General features: G+C 38.5%; 1 protein-coding gene across 3 annotated transcripts in view; it reads left to right on the top strand.

The window, feature by feature from the left end:
• fat2 (FAT atypical cadherin 2) overlaps positions 1–17,646 on the top strand; it is a 309,284-nt gene that overhangs the window by 96,537 nt on the left and 195,101 nt on the right. For all 3 annotated transcript variants that reach the window (XM_057850154.1, XM_057850155.1, XM_057850156.1), the window contains one exon: positions 5,090–5,401. In XM_057850154.1, the coding sequence (XP_057706137.1) occupies positions 5,090–5,401 (312 nt within the window). The remainder of the gene's footprint in view (positions 1–5,089; positions 5,402–17,646) is intronic.

The following is a 17,646-nucleotide window of genomic DNA, read 5'->3' as shown; positions in this document are numbered from 1 at the left end:
TACTCGAGTAATTCGACGAGAAAAAAGAAAATACGTTTTTTGCTGATTCGACTATACGTTTAATTGAAGTGGCGTTGTAATGGTTTGTTTTGAAAGTGTTTGCATTTAGTTTCATTAATTTGGGTGGATACACTGCCCTCTAGTGGGAACAGTGAATTTGACTTAACTCATTTCACATGGCTGAATCCAGCTGCTCTCTGTTAAGACCAACAGTTTTTGTTTGAGCTAATGTACAGTATTTTTAATGCACTCATAATTTTGTTTATAGGTATATTTAGCTGTTTTGGGGGGAATATGTGTTTGAACCATTTGTTAAGAGCATTGTGGAAAAAAAAAAAAAAAGCATTTTATAGCATTTAAGCTAGCGGACTTTTGCCATGTAAATTAGCCAATTGTTCTTTTGTTGTACTTAGATCCTCATTTATTTATTTTTTTACACAGTTTGAAGCTCAGCTCAGGTATTTTAATTTTGTATATTCTTTGTCCGATTACTCGATTACTCAAATAATTTAGTTCATCGATGAATCGACTACTAAAATAATCGATACCTGCAGCCCATGTTGAATTTTAGTAGTAACCTTTTGATTCCTTATTTAAACAATGACATACTTTTCAAACAATTTATCGATTCTTGCCGCTTAGTATCACCATATCGATATAATGTCACACCGCTAGTCTCAACTCCTAAAAGTCTTGGTCTTAACAGTCTCTGGTCTCGGGAAAGTTCTTGGTCTAGTCCAACACGAGAAATAATTAATTCACAGGAAATCAACTATTTTAAGGTCATTTCTTAGCGCGATTCACTTAGCAACTTGAAATCTACCAGGTATGTCTCAAGGAGCCGTGCCTGAATAGACACGGGAGAAAAAAATAGTTTTTGAATTCCGCATTGGCATCCGTGAAACTTCTCAAACTCATTTACAATATAATACCGAGCTGGCTACTTTTCCATCCCTATAGGACATGGTGCACCATAGCTGCCGAGGTCTTGATGACACACAACGGGATATTCAATGGCAGCCTTGGACAAGGTGCTTTGTCTGTTTTTCCATCAGCGTGTATATTTTTTTTTCACGCAGAGCAACCCCAGCAACCCCTCAACAAATCACTGCGCATTCCATTAGCCCGCCGCTGCACTTACGGCTCAGATAAAATCAGGGCAAATTGAGTTCTCTGTCAAACAGGGGAAAAAACAGATAGTTTAGCAGTGTTGCTCAGGATATCAAAATAGCTGAAGTGTGTAGAAAATTGATCTATTCTGCAGATTTTAAGTTTCCAAAACTCTTTGAAGTTTTCATTTTAACTTTACAACATGCGTAGGATTAATTTATTGTACAGCACAGTACGTCCAATGCGATTATGTCATATGACTGATAGTCTTAGAAGCCGTTACTGGGAAAACTGACATGATTCTGTGATGGCAATAAAGTGGACGGGAAGTGAAGATTGTCAAAATAGATGAAGACTCATTTAGTAATTGACTAGTCAATTACAGTGTATCACAAAGGTGAGTACACCCCTCGCATTTCTGCAGATATTTAAGTATATCTTTTCATGGGACAACACTGACAAAATGACATTTTGACACAATGTATATATACACACAATATATAATAGAGTTAATTTATTTTCCCGTCAAAATAACTCAAAATATAGCCATTAACATACCCTGGCAGCAACGAGTACACCCCTTAGCCCAGGGGTCCCCAGATGTGGCCCGCCTCCACATTTGGTCCGGCCCCCTGAACAATACCAGAGAGCATTTTGATTTATTATTATTATTTTTTTCAATAGTGGTTTTTATTTCCTGGCTTTTTTCTGTGAAGAACCTAGAGAGGGTTATTTGTTTAATATCAAATTAATTAATAGTGTTATTATTATATTATATTATATTATATTATATTATATTATATTATATTATATTATATTATATTATATTATATTATATTATATTATATTATATTTATATTTAGGGCTGTCAAAATTATCGCGTTAACGAGCGGTAATTCATTTTTTTAATTAATCCCATTAAAATATTTGACGTAATTAATGCACAAATGCCCCGCTCAAACAGATTAAAATGATAGTACAGTGAAAGGTGTACTAGTTGTGTTTTTCTGACTTTTGCCGCCCTCTGCTGGCGCTTGGGTGCGACTGATTTTATAGGCTTCAGCACCCATGAGCATTGTGTAAGTAATTATTGACATCAACAATGGCGGGCTACTAGTTTATTTTATGATTGAAAATTTTATGAAAACGAAAACATGAAGAGGGGTTTTAATATAAAATTTCTATAACTTGTACTAAAATTTATCTTTTAAGAACTACAAGTCTTTCGATCCATGGATCGCTTTAACAGAATGTTAATAATGGTAATGCCATCTTGTTGATTTATTGTTATAATAAAGAAATAGTACTTAAACAGTACTTATGTACTGTATGTTGAATGTATATATCCATCTTGTGTCTTATCTTTCCATTCCAACAATAATTTACTGAAAAATATGGAATATTTTATAGATGGTTTGAATTGCGATTAATTGCGATTAATTACGATTAATTACGATTAATTAATTTTTTAAGCTGTAATTAACTTGATTAAAAATTTTAATAGTTTGAAACCCCTAATTATATTATATTATATTATATTATATTATATTATATTATATTATATTATATTATATTATATTTAGAGATGCGCCGATCGATCGGGATGGGGTCCGATCACGTCATTTTCAAAGTATCGGAATCGACAAAAAAATATCGGCCATGCCTTTTTTTAATATATATATATATTCATTCATTCATTCATTTTCCATGCCGCTTTTCCTAATATATATATATATATATATATATATATATATATATATATATATATATATATATATGTTTAAATTAAATCGTTTTCTAATTATATTTAACGTTACAGACATAATATGTTACACTCATCCAGAGTCTTTAGTTCAGGCTTAAGGTAGGGTTATCAAATTTATCCCGATAATGGCGGTAATTAATTTTTTAAAAAATGTATCACGTTAAAATATTTAACGCAATTAATGCATGCGCTGCACGACCCACTCACACATTGTCGGGCTCAATCTGTAATGGTGCTGTTTTACCTATATAGAGAGATTAAAGGCAGCGTAAAATGAGTACAGTGAATTTTGGCAGCCTTTGAAGCCTTTTTTTTAATTGGCTAAAGCCTTACAATCCCTCTCCCTACGATTAGAAATATCATGGGAAGCAATGTGGGGAAGCAAGGTAGTAATTGATCTTTGTCTTATCACCTTATGTTATTTCCCAACGCAGACAAGATATATCAATTGGCAGCACTACGCACAGTTATGGTTCCGCTTCCCATCATGCATTTGGGCATGGCTACAGTATCATTTACTGAAAGCTCAACAAATACACGAGATGGCAATATTTAGTCACAATATACAAAGTCACAAGTCTTTCTATCTGTGGATCCCTCTCACAGAAAGAATGTTAATAATGTAAATGACATCTTGAGGATTTATTGTCATAATAAACGAATACAGTACTTATGTACTGTATTTTGAATGTGTATATTAGTCCGAGTTTTATTCATTTTTTTCTTAATGCATTGTCAAAATGTAGATGATCGGGAAAAATTATCGGGAATGATTGGAATTGAATCGGGAGCAAAAAAAGCAATCGGATCGGGAAATATCTAGATCGGCAGATACTCAAACTAAAACGATCGGATCGGGAGCAAAAAAACATGATCGGAACAACCCTAATTATATTATATTATTTACTTTTGTAATTTGATTGTGGCTTTCTGAAAAACAATAACTTTTTACATTTATCCAGTCCTGCAATTGTCACACTTTTTCTGTTACAAACTGACCCCGGCCCCTCATCAGAGAAGGGAAAAGTTATTTGGCCCTCACATTAAAAAGTTTGGGGACCCCTGCCTTGGCCCCTTGAACACACCTGCTCCCTATGCAAACCTAATGAGTTACATGACATTTTGGAGGGAAAATGACAATTAGTACTCAATTTGGACATTTAGGGATGTAGTTTCTAAGGGGTGTACTCGCTTTTGTTGCCAGGGGATTAGATATTAACGGCTATATTTTGAGGGGAAAATAAATTAACTCTATTATATAAGCCACACACAGACTACTTTTCCTTGTGTCAAAGTGCCATTTTGCAAGTGTTGTCCCATGAAAAGATATACCGTATTGGCCCGAATATAAGACGGCCCTGATTATAAGACGACCCCCTCTTTTTGAAGACTCAAGTTTGAAAAGACTTTTTGAACACCAAATTAATTTTTATACAGATAATAATTACAGTACATCTGAAACAAATGATTATAAAAATATTTTTGAGAGAAAAAGCATGTTATTTTGCCTCATTCAAATCTTAATATCTAAACATTTAAATATGTAAACTAAAGTGCAATCACATTCGTAAATGAATGGCTTCTGGTTTTTGAAATGTAAATAAACCAATCTATTGTGATAAAACAACAAAATTGCAATAACTGCATTAACCATCAAAGTGAAGTCTAACTGTAACTGTAGTCTTGAAACAAATCTAAATAAGAAAAAAACATTGCAATAAAATAATGTAAACTGGTTAAACTTGAGAGCAGCTGAGATCTTTCATGACAGAACATCGCTTCAATGATATCTGGCGCCATTTAGCGTCGTGAATGGGTATACTGTCTAGACCGCAAATATAAGACGACCCCCACTTTTTCAGTCATATTTCAATGCAAAAAACATCGTCTTATATTCGGCCCATACGGTACTTGAATATCTGCAAAAATGCAAGGGGTGTACTCACTTTTGTGATACACTGTAATTTTGGCAGCTCTAGTTTAACTGCCATTGACCGTCCTAGACATCCAATTCATTTTGACTGGGAGTCAAAATGAATTAAACGTCTAGCGCCGTCAATAGCAGCCAATAAATTAACATCGACATTTTTGTATTGGAAAATGTTGATAGCAATCTGTTGGTTTCTTGATCAAAATATATCAATTCTTGGCGGGAGCGAATGGGTAACCCAAAGTATCGCGATATATCACCATATCGATTTATTGTCATTCCAGGTGTGATACGGACCACTCGACCACTGGACCGGGAGAAGGTTACCCACTACTGGCTCTCAGTTGTAGCCACCGACCTTGGTACTGAACCCCGAACATCATGGACGCACGTCTACGTGGAATTGCTGGACATCAACGACAACCCTCCGGAGCTTTCCCAACCCGTATACTTTGCCGCCGTCCCCGAGAACACGGACGCCATCACGTCCGTCGTGCGGGTGGAGGCTTCGGATGCTGACGTCTCATCGACAGGGCTGCTTTCATTCCACATGGCGGAGTCACAACGGACGTACTTTGACGTTGATCACAAGACAGGTTTGTCATCTATTTAATTGATTCAACTGACAGTCCGTCACCTGTCTATGCAAACAAATACAGCTTTCATTTATCTGTTCTATTTTGCCATTTTAAAGGTTTTAACTGAGTATGGCAGTATTGTCCAAGCATGGGTCAACTGCGGCTCACAGCCCAGTTTTTGTTGACCCACAGAAAACTATGCAAACATCATTGAAAATGGCCGGCACAAGAAATTTGAGTTCAACCTGTATTCTGTTAAAGTTCTCAGTTTTAACACTAGATGGAGCTAGTCTTAAACAGTACATTTTTATTATTTTAGGGCTTATCTTATAAACCAGTGGTTCTTAACCTCGCCAAGTTCATGGTTGGACCTTCCCGGGGTCCGTGGGATCTGGGGTGGGGCTGTTCGTCCCCTGCTGGGTTGGTTGTCCGGGGGGCGCCGGTTATCAAGCCCCCCACATGGTGTCCACGGGTGCATATACAGTAATTAGCTAACAACCACACCACTATGTTCACTGGTAACATAGGTGTCTAATAATATATTTCTTGTTGTTGTTTGTTCTCCTCTTTTGTCTGATTCCTTCTTTTCTGTCCCCCCATAACACCTTCCTGGACGCTGCTTTACCCTAATAATTAAAACATAATGAACAACCTCAATAGGAGTATATCAGTGGTGAACGCTTTTAGACTGCAATGGAAGCTCAGCTTCCCCCAGAACATCAACAAATAAGTGATCAAATCACGTATATGTACTGTATGTGCTGTACTGAACCATTTCTGTGTAGATTTGGCCATATGTTTAGGGTCATTTTCTTGCTGAAAGACCCAGTGACGACCCATTTTCGGCTTTCGGGCAGAGAGCAACAGATTTTGATTTAAAATGTCCTGGTATTTCGAAGCATTCATGATGCCATGCACCCTAAAGAGGTTCCCAGGGCCTTTGGAAGCGAAACAGCTGCACAGCATCACTGACCCACCCCCATACTTCACAGTGGGTATGAGGTGCTGTCTACACGCCAACGAGCTGTTTGGGAGGCATGCACGGAGAAAACCTTTCCTCACTCACAATCATAAACGCAAACATCTGGAGTTCACCAAGCGGTATTGGAGCTTCAACTGGGACCGTGTGCTTTGGTCAGATGAGACCAAGATTGAGCTTTTTGGCAACAAACACTCTAAGTGGGTCTGGCGTGCCACGAAAGATGCGCATGCTGAAAAGCACCTCATACCCACTGTGAAGTATGGGGGTGGGTCAGTGATGCTGTGGGGCTGTTCCACTTCCAAAGGCCCTGGGAACCTTAGGGTGCATGGCATCATGAATGCTTTGAAATACCAGGACATTTTAAATCAAAATCTGTTGCCCTCTGCCCGAAAGCTGAAGATGGGTCGTCACTGGGTCTTTCAGCAAGACAATGACCCTAAACATATGGCCAAATCTACACAGAAATGGTTACAAGACACAAAATCAAGCTCCTCCCATGGCCATCTCAGTCCCCAGACCTCAACCCCATTGAAAACCAGTGGGATGAGCTGAAGAGGAGAGTACAGAGGAGAGGATCCAGGTCTCTGGATGATTTAGAGAGATTCTGCAAAGAGGAATGGCTGAAGAGCCCTCTTTCTGTCTTTTCCCATCTTGTGAAACATCATAGGAGAAGATTAGGTGCTGTTTTGTTGGCAAAAGGGGGTTTCACAAAGTATTAACACCAGGGGTGCTAAGAATTGTGACACACATTAAAAAAAATAAAAAAATAAAAAATAAAAAAAAATATATATATATATATATATATATATATATATATATATATATATATATATTAGAGCTAGAATAGAATTAGAACCTGTGTGTAGCAGTGATCTCTCTCTCTCTCTCTCTCTCTCTCTCTCTCTCTCTCTCTCTCTCTCTCTCTCTCTCTCTCTCTCTCTCTCTCTCTCTCTCTCTCTCTCTCTCTCTCTCTCACATTACACACAAACAAGGAGCCAAACAAAAATCGATTATCAAATTTGTTGGTGACTAATTTATTATTCAATTTAATAGATTAATTGTTGAAGCATTAATTGTTCCACTACAGCAAAACATGATGAGTAATTGGCTAAAGGCTGGGTTTATCCTATCCATCGGATCCTGGGTGTCTATGAGCAGTGGGCGAATGATCTGTCTGAGGCTGAATCCCGTTTTGATTGACAGTGAAATGAGCAAATCAGTGATCTTGTCGTATTAACATCCACGGGAGGTATTTTTCAATTTTCATTCCGTTGTTGAGTTAGAGACTTTAATAATTATTCTAGCAACACTTGCTTTGTTAAAAACGACTTGCAAAAAATTGACCTTCTATCTTTGGTGTTTTTTTATGTTAGCTGCTTGTGTTTGGAGACTTGACTCCTGGCACTCTAGTTTCTTTCCCGATCGAGCAGCGGGTGCCGCTGAGCTCCTCCACCGTCAAAATTAAATGTCAACGTTTACATAGATCAAGAATTCATATATCTCAAATCTCAAAAAAGATCTACTTAGAAAAAAAAAATCTTCCATGCCTTTTGATGGCCTTATTTGAAAAACTTAAAAATATGTACAGTAGGGTTTTGACGATAAATTGACTCGGGCTGCAGCTATCGATTATTTTAGTCGTCAAATAATCGTTGAACTAGTTAGTTCGAATAATCGAGTAATCGGATAAGGAACATGAAAAATTAAAATATTTGAGCTGAGCCTCAAACGGTATTAAAAAAAAAAAAAAAAAAAGAGGATCTATGTACAACAAAAGAACAGTTGGCTAACACACATAGCAAAAGTCCGCTAGCTTAAATGCTATAAAATGCTAATGTTTTTTTACAATGCTCTTAAAAAATGGTTCACACACATATTCCCCAAAAAACGGCTAAATATGCCTATAAACTAAATTATGAATGCATAAAAAACATGAGCTCAAACCAAAACTTAGCTTACGTTGGTCTTAACAGGGAGCAGTTGGATTCAGCCATATGAAATGAGGCAGACCAGAGGGCAGTATATCCACCCTAATCTATAAAACTAAATGCAAACACTTTTTAAAAAATCCATTACAACATCACTTTAATTAAACGAATACTCGAAGCAGTAAAATTTAATTCCAATATTTTTTTCTAATCAAATACTCGAGGTAATCGATTCATCGTTTCAGCACTAAAAATGACGTGGTGATACATCGTGATACTTTGTATCCGGATAAGTTATTGCTGAATATCAATATAAAAAGATGTTGCTGGCCAAAATTTTCCACTAGAATAGTCTTTGTTAACTCATTGGCTGCCATTGAAGGCATGAGACGTCCAGTTCATTTTGACTGGGAGGGGTGAATGAATGGCACTCAAACATCAGCATTCAAAGCCAGTCCACCCACTTCCAACGGATTAAGAGCTTGTTTTTGTCTTTAATAGTTGTAACGTAGATTAATTTCCTGACCCCTGTATTGATAATTGTTGTATCACCATATTGTGAGATTATTGTTATCGTGAGCCAAGTTTTTTAGCTTAATTGGAACTGAACCACCCAATCTAGAGGCAAACGACTACATGGCTCTATCATATTTATCTGTAATCTTGTGTGACGGGCATGAAATAAAAAGCAAGTCAGCATGCTGCCGTGACCTAATAGGACAATAAATGACATCACGTATGAAGGATCTTGACCGTTACGGGCTCTGTACTCAATTTAAGCTGAATGACTGAATGACCTCAAACCTACTAAATCTGATTGCTGACAAGAGGGTGCTCAGGGTTGTGGCGCCTGAGGCGACGCTTAGGAATCTTGGCTATATCTCCATGAACCATCTTTCCTTCTCCTAAAGTCTGCAACCTAGCAATTATTCTGTACACTAAAGTATCGTTCCAATCCCACATTACACCCATCACCAATTCTTAATTTCTTTTGTCTGAAAAACATTTCTGGATGAGCAGAACTGCATAATACAGTCAATGCTAAGTTAGTGGCTTAGCCCATGCCCGTAAATACAGACATCCCAGCTATGCGTCTCCGGCGTCTCATGGGCCACATTTTCAATCCTTTGTTCTCGATGAGTAGCTGTTGTCACTTTTGAAAGCTTAGGTTTGAAAAAATTATGTACTGTATATTCATCTTGCCTCTTCTGTCCTCATGTGGTTTTGCTAAGCAGAGCAAATGGTCGTCTCTAAGGTACTAGGTCACATGATCTGTTCGAAAAATAATTTTGACCCATTATTAACTCATTCACTCCCAGCCATTTTCACCGGTGCCAAGCCCTTCACTCCTGGCCGTTTTACTGAATTTTGACTGATTTTGCCAGGCCCACAGAAAATTCTGTTCTATTGCTATATAAACATGGAACCCACTAAAAGAAAGGTTAGACTCTCTTCTTTCAGCAGGAAAAAAAGTTACTTCATATCTTTTTCCATTCTTTAGAAATCAGCATTAGAAAGTAGCTTAGTTTGAGCAATTATACAATTTCTGATGGAAAAACAGAGAAATTGAGCTTTTGTGAAAGCATACATTTCAAACATAAATTTGACTTTAACACAGCTATTTTTTCCTTGAGTTACATCCTAAACATCTGAATAGTGTTTTCCCTTTGCAAAATAACAGAGAGCTTTTGATAGCAAAGTAACAATTTATTTACGCATAACCAACTGAGAGATGACGCTGTTGTGGATGCGACAGCCAGGTTAACTTTTCCCTCATCGCCGTCCGTCTCATAAAGATGGATTTTTTAAAAAATTTCTACAGGCTCTGCTCGGCAAGCAGCACGGACTCAACGGCATCTTCCGCTGCACTGGTGGTCCCGGTCGTTCTGCTCGGTCATACAGCGCCTGGCATCCCGGGCGTCCTCCCGATTGTTCTGCTCGTTCTTCTGCCGCCTGGCGTCCTGGACGTCCATTCGGTCGTCTTCCGCCGGCACCCCAGCCGTGCGGCCCAGCCGTTCGTTGCCGTTGAATCGGGTTGCGTGTCTTACCAAATGCGCTACTGCCCTCCAGTGGCCAGTTTTATTGCTTTAAAATGGATTTTCAGCTTTGTGCTTTGGAACTAAGTTGAATCAGAATCCAGAGATGTCTCTTGTGAAAAAAAATGTAAAAGACGTAAAAATACGTCTTTGGTTTTATTTGGGTAAATAGGTCACACAGGCCTCCTAGCATGCATTGCAGCGCTACAGATGTAATTAACAATCAAAATTCATGCTCTGTGCTAATTATTTATTTAGGTACTGTTCCAGTTGTTTCATTAATTGCTAGTGATGGTGTTTGGTATCACGTTATTTGACATTGGCGTCATAAGACTTTAATAAGATCAAACCAATGACACTTTCATGGGCATTACTGAATGCTTTTGACAGAAGTCATTAAGTGTCATCCAGCAAATTATGTTACTAACTCCATTTATGTCCAGCTTGGATCTTTTACATTCTTTCAAACGTGAGATAATTTGCCAGCTAACACAAAATGACATCTGTTATAAGTATTCATTAATGCTCATGACAGTGTATTGTCATAATTATGTTTGCCTAATAACATTTTTATGGCGCCATTGTCAAATAAAATGTGACAAAATACCATACCTAGCAATTAATGAAACAACTGGAACAGTAACTGAAGAAATAATTAGCACAGAGCATGAATTTTGATTGTTATTTACATTTGTAGCGCTGCAATGCATGCTAGGAGGCATGTTGGACAACAACAGTGTTGACAGCAGGTGGCAGCAGAGGTTGACTGTCTCCACCAAAGGAGCAGTGATGGCATAATGAAGCTCCTTGAAGCAATAAGCTCCACTGGACTTTAAGCCACAGCTGTACTTACTGTATTAAGGGATATTTACACCAAAAGATATTAACTGTAACACTTTTATTTGACAGAGGCATCATATGACTGTCATAAGACCAAATGAACCACCATGAAGCTTTGTAGCAATTAGCTGCAAAGCTTCAAAGCTTCATGAACCACCATGAAGCTTTGAAGCAATTAGCTGCAAAGCTTCATGGTGGTTCATTTGGTCTTATGACAGTCATATGATGCCGCTGTCAAATAAAAATGTTACGGTTAATATATTTTTGTGTAAATATCCCTTAATACAGTAAGGACAGCTGAGGCTTAAAGTCCAGTGGAGCTTATCAATGAACAAATGCTGTTTTCGTTTCACATTTGGTGGCTGGCGGCTTATAGTCAGGTTCACCTTATAGTGCGAAAATTACGGTACGGTCATTGATTGTGTCTTTGTCCTCTTGTTGAGACTGAATTTTTGATATGTGATAAAAGAATTGTGAAGACTGACACCAACTGGAGCAGATGTTCACTCCTCTGTGTTCACACTGCCAATGATGCTACCGCTAGCTAACAGTGTAACACTTTAAGACTCATTTTCTCGCGTTAATGAAAAGGTTATCTACACTATGTGTGAAACAATAGGAAAATTCAGATTTTTTGTCACGTTTCAGTGAAAACGAATCAATTTTAGCTCCCTGTAACAGCTGGCGGTGACTAATAGTCAGGCGAAAAAATATTCTCGCCAATACAAGTCTCAGCAAAGGAGGCTGAGCAAGAGTGACTGGGTGTGTCGCTCAATCAAATTCAATACATTCTTTCAAATGTCACTCTTCAATGGAAGCAAAGTGTTTAGAAACAGAGCAAAGAGCAAGCCCTCGTGTTGCTGCATGTTGTCGTATTAGGATAAACTACATGTAGGTGACTGTGAACTTTGATGTGTTTCAGGCCAACACGCTGGCTGCGAGTTGCTACACGCTGTGGTAATCTGGGCACATAGCTCCACTGTTTGTCCGCACCCTCGGGACGCTAAACAACAGCTTTGCATATAAGAGGTTGGAGAGCAGGGAGAGCTGAGGTTTCTAGGGAGTGCGATGGGGGATGTAAAGGTTGAGCAGGTGTTGAAAGAGCGGAAAAAACCTTCGTGTTGTTACATTTTTCTTCTCCATTAAAGCCCCAAAATATGTTGTAGAGTGAGTGTAGGGGAATCATCAACTCTCAACTGCATTAAAGTAATTTAATACATATTTCAGCCAAAGTTTTTGATATTTTTTAAAACTAGCAGTATTGATCTATTGTGAATGGTTTGAACTAGGGTTGTTCCGATCATGTTTTTTTGCTCCCGCACCGATCCCGATCGTTTTAGTTTGAGTATCTGCCGATCCCGATATTTCCCGATCCGATTGCTTTTTTTTGCTCCCGATTCAATTCCAATCATTCCCGATAATTTTTCCCGATCATATACATTTTGGCAATGCATTAAGAAAAAAATGAATAAAACTCGGAGGAATATATACATTCAACATACAGTACATAAGTACTGTATTTGTTTATGATGACAATAAATCCTCAAGATGGCATTTACATGATTAACATTCTTTCTGTGAGAGGGATCCACGGATAGAAAGACTTGTGACTTTGTAAATTGTGACTAAATATTGCCATCTAGTGTATTTGTTGAGGTTTCAGTAAATGATACTGTAGCCATGCCCAAATGCATGATGGGAAGTGGAACCATGACTGTGCGTAGTGCTACCAATTGATATATCGTCTCTGCGTTGGGAAATAACATAAGGTGTTAAGAAAAAGATCAATTGCTACCTTGCTTCCCCACATTGCTTCCCATGATATTTCTAATCGTAGGGTGAGGGATTGTAAGGGTTTAGCCAATTAAAAAAAGGCTCCAAAGGCTGTCAAAATTCACTCTACTCATTTTATGCTGCCTTTTATCTCTCTATATAGGTAAAACGGCGCCATTACAGATTGAGCGTGACAATGCGTGAGTGGGTCGTGCAGCGCATGCAATAATTGCATTAAATATTTTAACGTGATGCATGTTTTTAAAAATTAATTACCGCCGTTATCGGGATAAATTTGATAACCCTACCTTAAGCCTAAACTAAAGACTCTGGATGAGTGTAGCATATTATGTCTGTAACGTTAAATACAATTAGAAAACGATTTAATTAAAAAATACATATATATTGAAAAAAGGCACGGCCAATATTTTTTTGCCGATTCCGATACTTTGAAAATGACGTGATCGGACCCGATCGATCGGGATGCATCTCTAGTTTGAACCTTTACTGCCGTCACTGGCAGCCAATGAGTTAACAAGGACATGCATTTCAGATGCCTCCCTTAAAGGGTACCACAGACTTAAAGACTTGTAGGTTCTATTAAGCCACAATTCTCCTCTTTGATTTTAAAATCTTTCATATTTAGTGCATGTTTTGACTAGGGCTGTCAAATTTAACACGTTAACGGGCGGTAATTAATTTTTTTAATCAATCACGTTAAAATATTTAACGCATTTAACGCATGCACGGAATGACCTGCTCATGCATTGCCTCAAACAGATTACAATGAAGCACTTGAGAGCTAAGAGGCAGAGAAAGGTGTCTTGTTTTGTGCTTTTTATTAACATAGGTATACCACACGCGACGTGCTGGCACTTTGTTTCTTTATTAGCACATTCAGCTTCAACATTAACACAGCTTACGGCTCTCGGCAGGCCGTAACTCTAACTCATCCTGCATCATGTGCGTAAACAACATTGGCGCCGCGTGCACTTAAATGTGCCTCGGATAATTCTATATCAGAATATTACAAAAGGCGAGTGGACACAGGCGTTCATTGGACCGCGCCATTTATTGGCATAAGTTTCGGCAACTCCTCCACAACAAACATAAGTATCATTTAGTGAAAGCACAACAAAAATAATCTCTCAAAAAATGTTCACAAAAAGAAAAGTGCTTGAATCTGTATTAATGAGGCCCCATTCTCACACAGTTAAACAACAGTGCAAAGAGAACTGGCATTCCCAATCAAAATAGCGATGCAACATACACATAAAACTTAGTGAGACTATGATCTAACTATTTAAACATTTCTTTTAGTTCAATAAATACACTGGATGGCAATATTTATTCACAATATACAAACTATCAGAGGTCAGGTACGTTGTGAAGCCAGCACTCAAATGACATGAATTACGATGGATCAGAGCCGTATAAGGAGAGTCGCGACACTCGCCGCAGATGGTCACTTAGTTCCTGAAGGGCAGGAGTGTCCAAGTCCGGTCCTTGAGAGTCCTTTAATACACCTGAATCAAAAAATCAGCTCATCAGCAAGCTTTGCAGGAGCCTGACAACGATCCTCATTATTTGATTCAGGTGTGTTGGAGGAGGGAGACATGGAAAACAAGCTGGATAGGGGTTCTCGAGGACCGGACTTGGGCACCCCTGCTGTAGGGTGTGGGTAGTTCCAAGCACAAGCAGAGCTGTAGTGGTTTTCAATGCAACTGACAGCAGTAAATGCAACATTTATGGGAAAATGGATGAATTTGCATATCTAAGTACTAGTTTGATTATGTCATTGCATTATAACATACAGTGCCCTCCATTATTATTGGCACCCCTGGTTAAGATGTGTTTTTTAGCTTCTAATAATTTTTTTTAATTCAAACAATATGGGACCTTAATGGAAAAAAGAGAAAAATCCAACCTTCAATACAAGTGCATTTATTCAGTGGGGAAAAAATCCCACATAAAGAAATAATTATTTGACATCAAATAATGTGTGTCACAATTATTAGCACCCCTGGTGTTCATACTTTGTACAACCCCCTTTTGCCAACAAAACAAGGTCTGGGGACTGAGATGGCCATGGGAGGAGCTTGATTTTGTGTCTGGTGAACCATTTCTGTGTAGATTGTGCCATATGTTTAGGGTCATTGTCTTGCTGAAAGACCCAGTGAGGACCCATCTTCAGCTTTTGGGCAGAGGGCAACAGATTTTGATTTAAAATGTCCTGGTATTTCAAAGCATTCATGATGCCATGCACCCTAACAAGGTTACCAGGGCCTTTGGAAGTGAAACAGCCGCACAGCATCACTGACCCACCCCCATACTTCACAGTGGGTATGGGGTGCTTTTCAGCATGCGCATCTTTCGTGGCACGCCAGACCCACTTAGAGTGTTTGACCAAAGCACACGGTCCCAGGCTTCAACTGGGACCGTGTGCTTTGGTGAGATGAGACCAAGATTGAGCTTTTTTGCAACAAACCCCCCGATCAGGACTAATCTTGGCCCGTTCTTCACTACAAAACTGCTGTCGTTCAGTCAGATTCCTGGGATGTCTGGCACGAATCGCTGTCTTTAGGTCATGCCCCAGCATCTTAATGGGGTTCAAGTCTGGACTTTGACTTGGCCACTCCAGAACGTGTATTTTGTTCTTTTGAAACCATTCTGAAGTTGATTTACTTCTTTATTTGAACTGTTGTCTTATTGCAGCATCCATCCTCTTTTTAGCTTCAACTGTCTGACAGGCCGCCTCAGGTTTTCCTGCAAAAAATCCTGATAAACATTTGAATTCATTCTACCATTAATAATTGCAAGTTGTCCAGGCCCTGAGGGAGCAAAACAGCCCCAAATCATGATGCTCGCTCCACCATGCTTGACAGTGGGGATAAGGTGTTGATGTTGGTGAGCTTTTCCATTTTCCTCCACACATGACGTTGCGTGTTACTCCCAAACAATTCAACTTTGGTTTCATCAGTCCACCAAATATTATGCTAAAACTTCTGTGGAGTGCCCAAGTGCCTTTTTGCGAACATTAAACGAGCAACAATGTTTTTTTAAACAGCAGTGGCTTCCTCGTGGAGTCCTCCCATGAACACCATTCTTGGCCATAGTTTTACATTTAGTTGATGTGTGCACAGAGATATTGGACTGCGCCAGTGATTTCTGTAAGTCTTTAGCAGACACTCTTGGGTTCTTTTTTACCTCTCTGAGTATTCTGCACTGAACCCTTGGCATCAAAACATTGAGAGGTTTTAATATCAAATTGTTATAACTCATACTAAAATTTATCTTTTAAGAACTGCACGTCTTTCTATCCGAGGTACCTTTTAAAAATTAATATCTGGTGACAGGCCTGGCAGGATTGAAGGGTGAAATTTGAAATCATACAGCCCTGATTAATTCCTGTTTCTGGGCCTGTTTTGCACTTATGGAAATTTTTCATATTTTTTAATTTTACAATGAAATGAAGACGAGACACTTCATGTGAAGTCCCCGACTGGTGCAAATACATAAGTGACAACAACACACTGCGATTAATGGACTGATAACAAGCCTTTCATCATCTTACATTTTTCAACTCTCCGTTGCAGACGTGACAATCGATTGATGCTGAAAGAGGTTCAAGAATTTAGCATGTGAATGCTCGGAAATTGGCGTCTTTGATCGACGGCTCACAATGCGTTTGCATACATTGGTTACGAATGTAGACACACTGCCCTGCTGGTGAAAAAGTCATCGTTTTAAAGAGCGTGACTGAATAGTCTCCATCAGTTGTTATTCCATCAAGTAATGCATTCAACTCGAAAGTGCAATTTCTGGAGGAATTGTGTGGGAATGCTTTGTTCTCTCTCTCTCCCATGAGTCACTTCCTTTAGATTTTTGGTCACTTACTATTCAAGTTGGGGATTTTTCAGGTTACTTCCTTGATTACTCATTGGCTGCTATTGTTGGCTCTAGACGTCCAATCACTTTGACAGATTTTAGGCCATGATATTGACATTCTTTCTGTGGATATCTAATGTTGCTTTAACAGGATGTGACCAAAAATCTACAGGAAATGAAAAGTAAATCATTTCTCCAGAAATTGCTTTTTCTCATTCAATTCGAACTCTTGGTTCCTAGTAGGGTTGTTCCGATCATTTTTTTTTTTGCTCCTGATCCGATCCCGATCATTTTAGGTTGAGTATCTGCCGATCCCGATATTTCCCGATCCGATTGCTTCTTTTTTTGCTCCCGATTCAATTCCAATCATTCCCGATAATTTTTCCCGATCATATACATTTTGGCAATGCATTAAGAAAAAAATGAATAAAACTCGGACGAATATATACATTCAACATACAGTACATAAGTACTGTATTTGTTTATTATGACAATAAATCCTCAAGATGGCATTTACATTATTAACATTCTTTCTGTGAGAGGGATCCACGGATAGAAAGACTTTCTTAATTCTTAAAGGATAAATGTGACTTTGTATATTGTGACTAAATATTGCAATCTAGTGTATTTGTTGAGCTTTCAGTAAATGATACTGTAGCCATTTAACTGTTCTGCCCAAATGCATGATGGGAAGTGCAACCATGACTATGCGTAGGGGCACCAATTGATATATCTTCTCTGCGTTGGGAAATAACATAGGGTGTTAAGAAAAAGATCAACAACTACCTTTCTTCCCCACACTGCTTCCCACGACAT

This window comes from Corythoichthys intestinalis, chromosome 11 (assembly GCF_030265065.1).
Source record: "Corythoichthys intestinalis isolate RoL2023-P3 chromosome 11, ASM3026506v1, whole genome shotgun sequence".
NCBI lineage: Eukaryota > Metazoa > Chordata > Actinopteri > Syngnathiformes > Syngnathidae > Corythoichthys > Corythoichthys intestinalis.
This window is presented reverse-complemented; position numbering and strand designations above follow the sequence as displayed.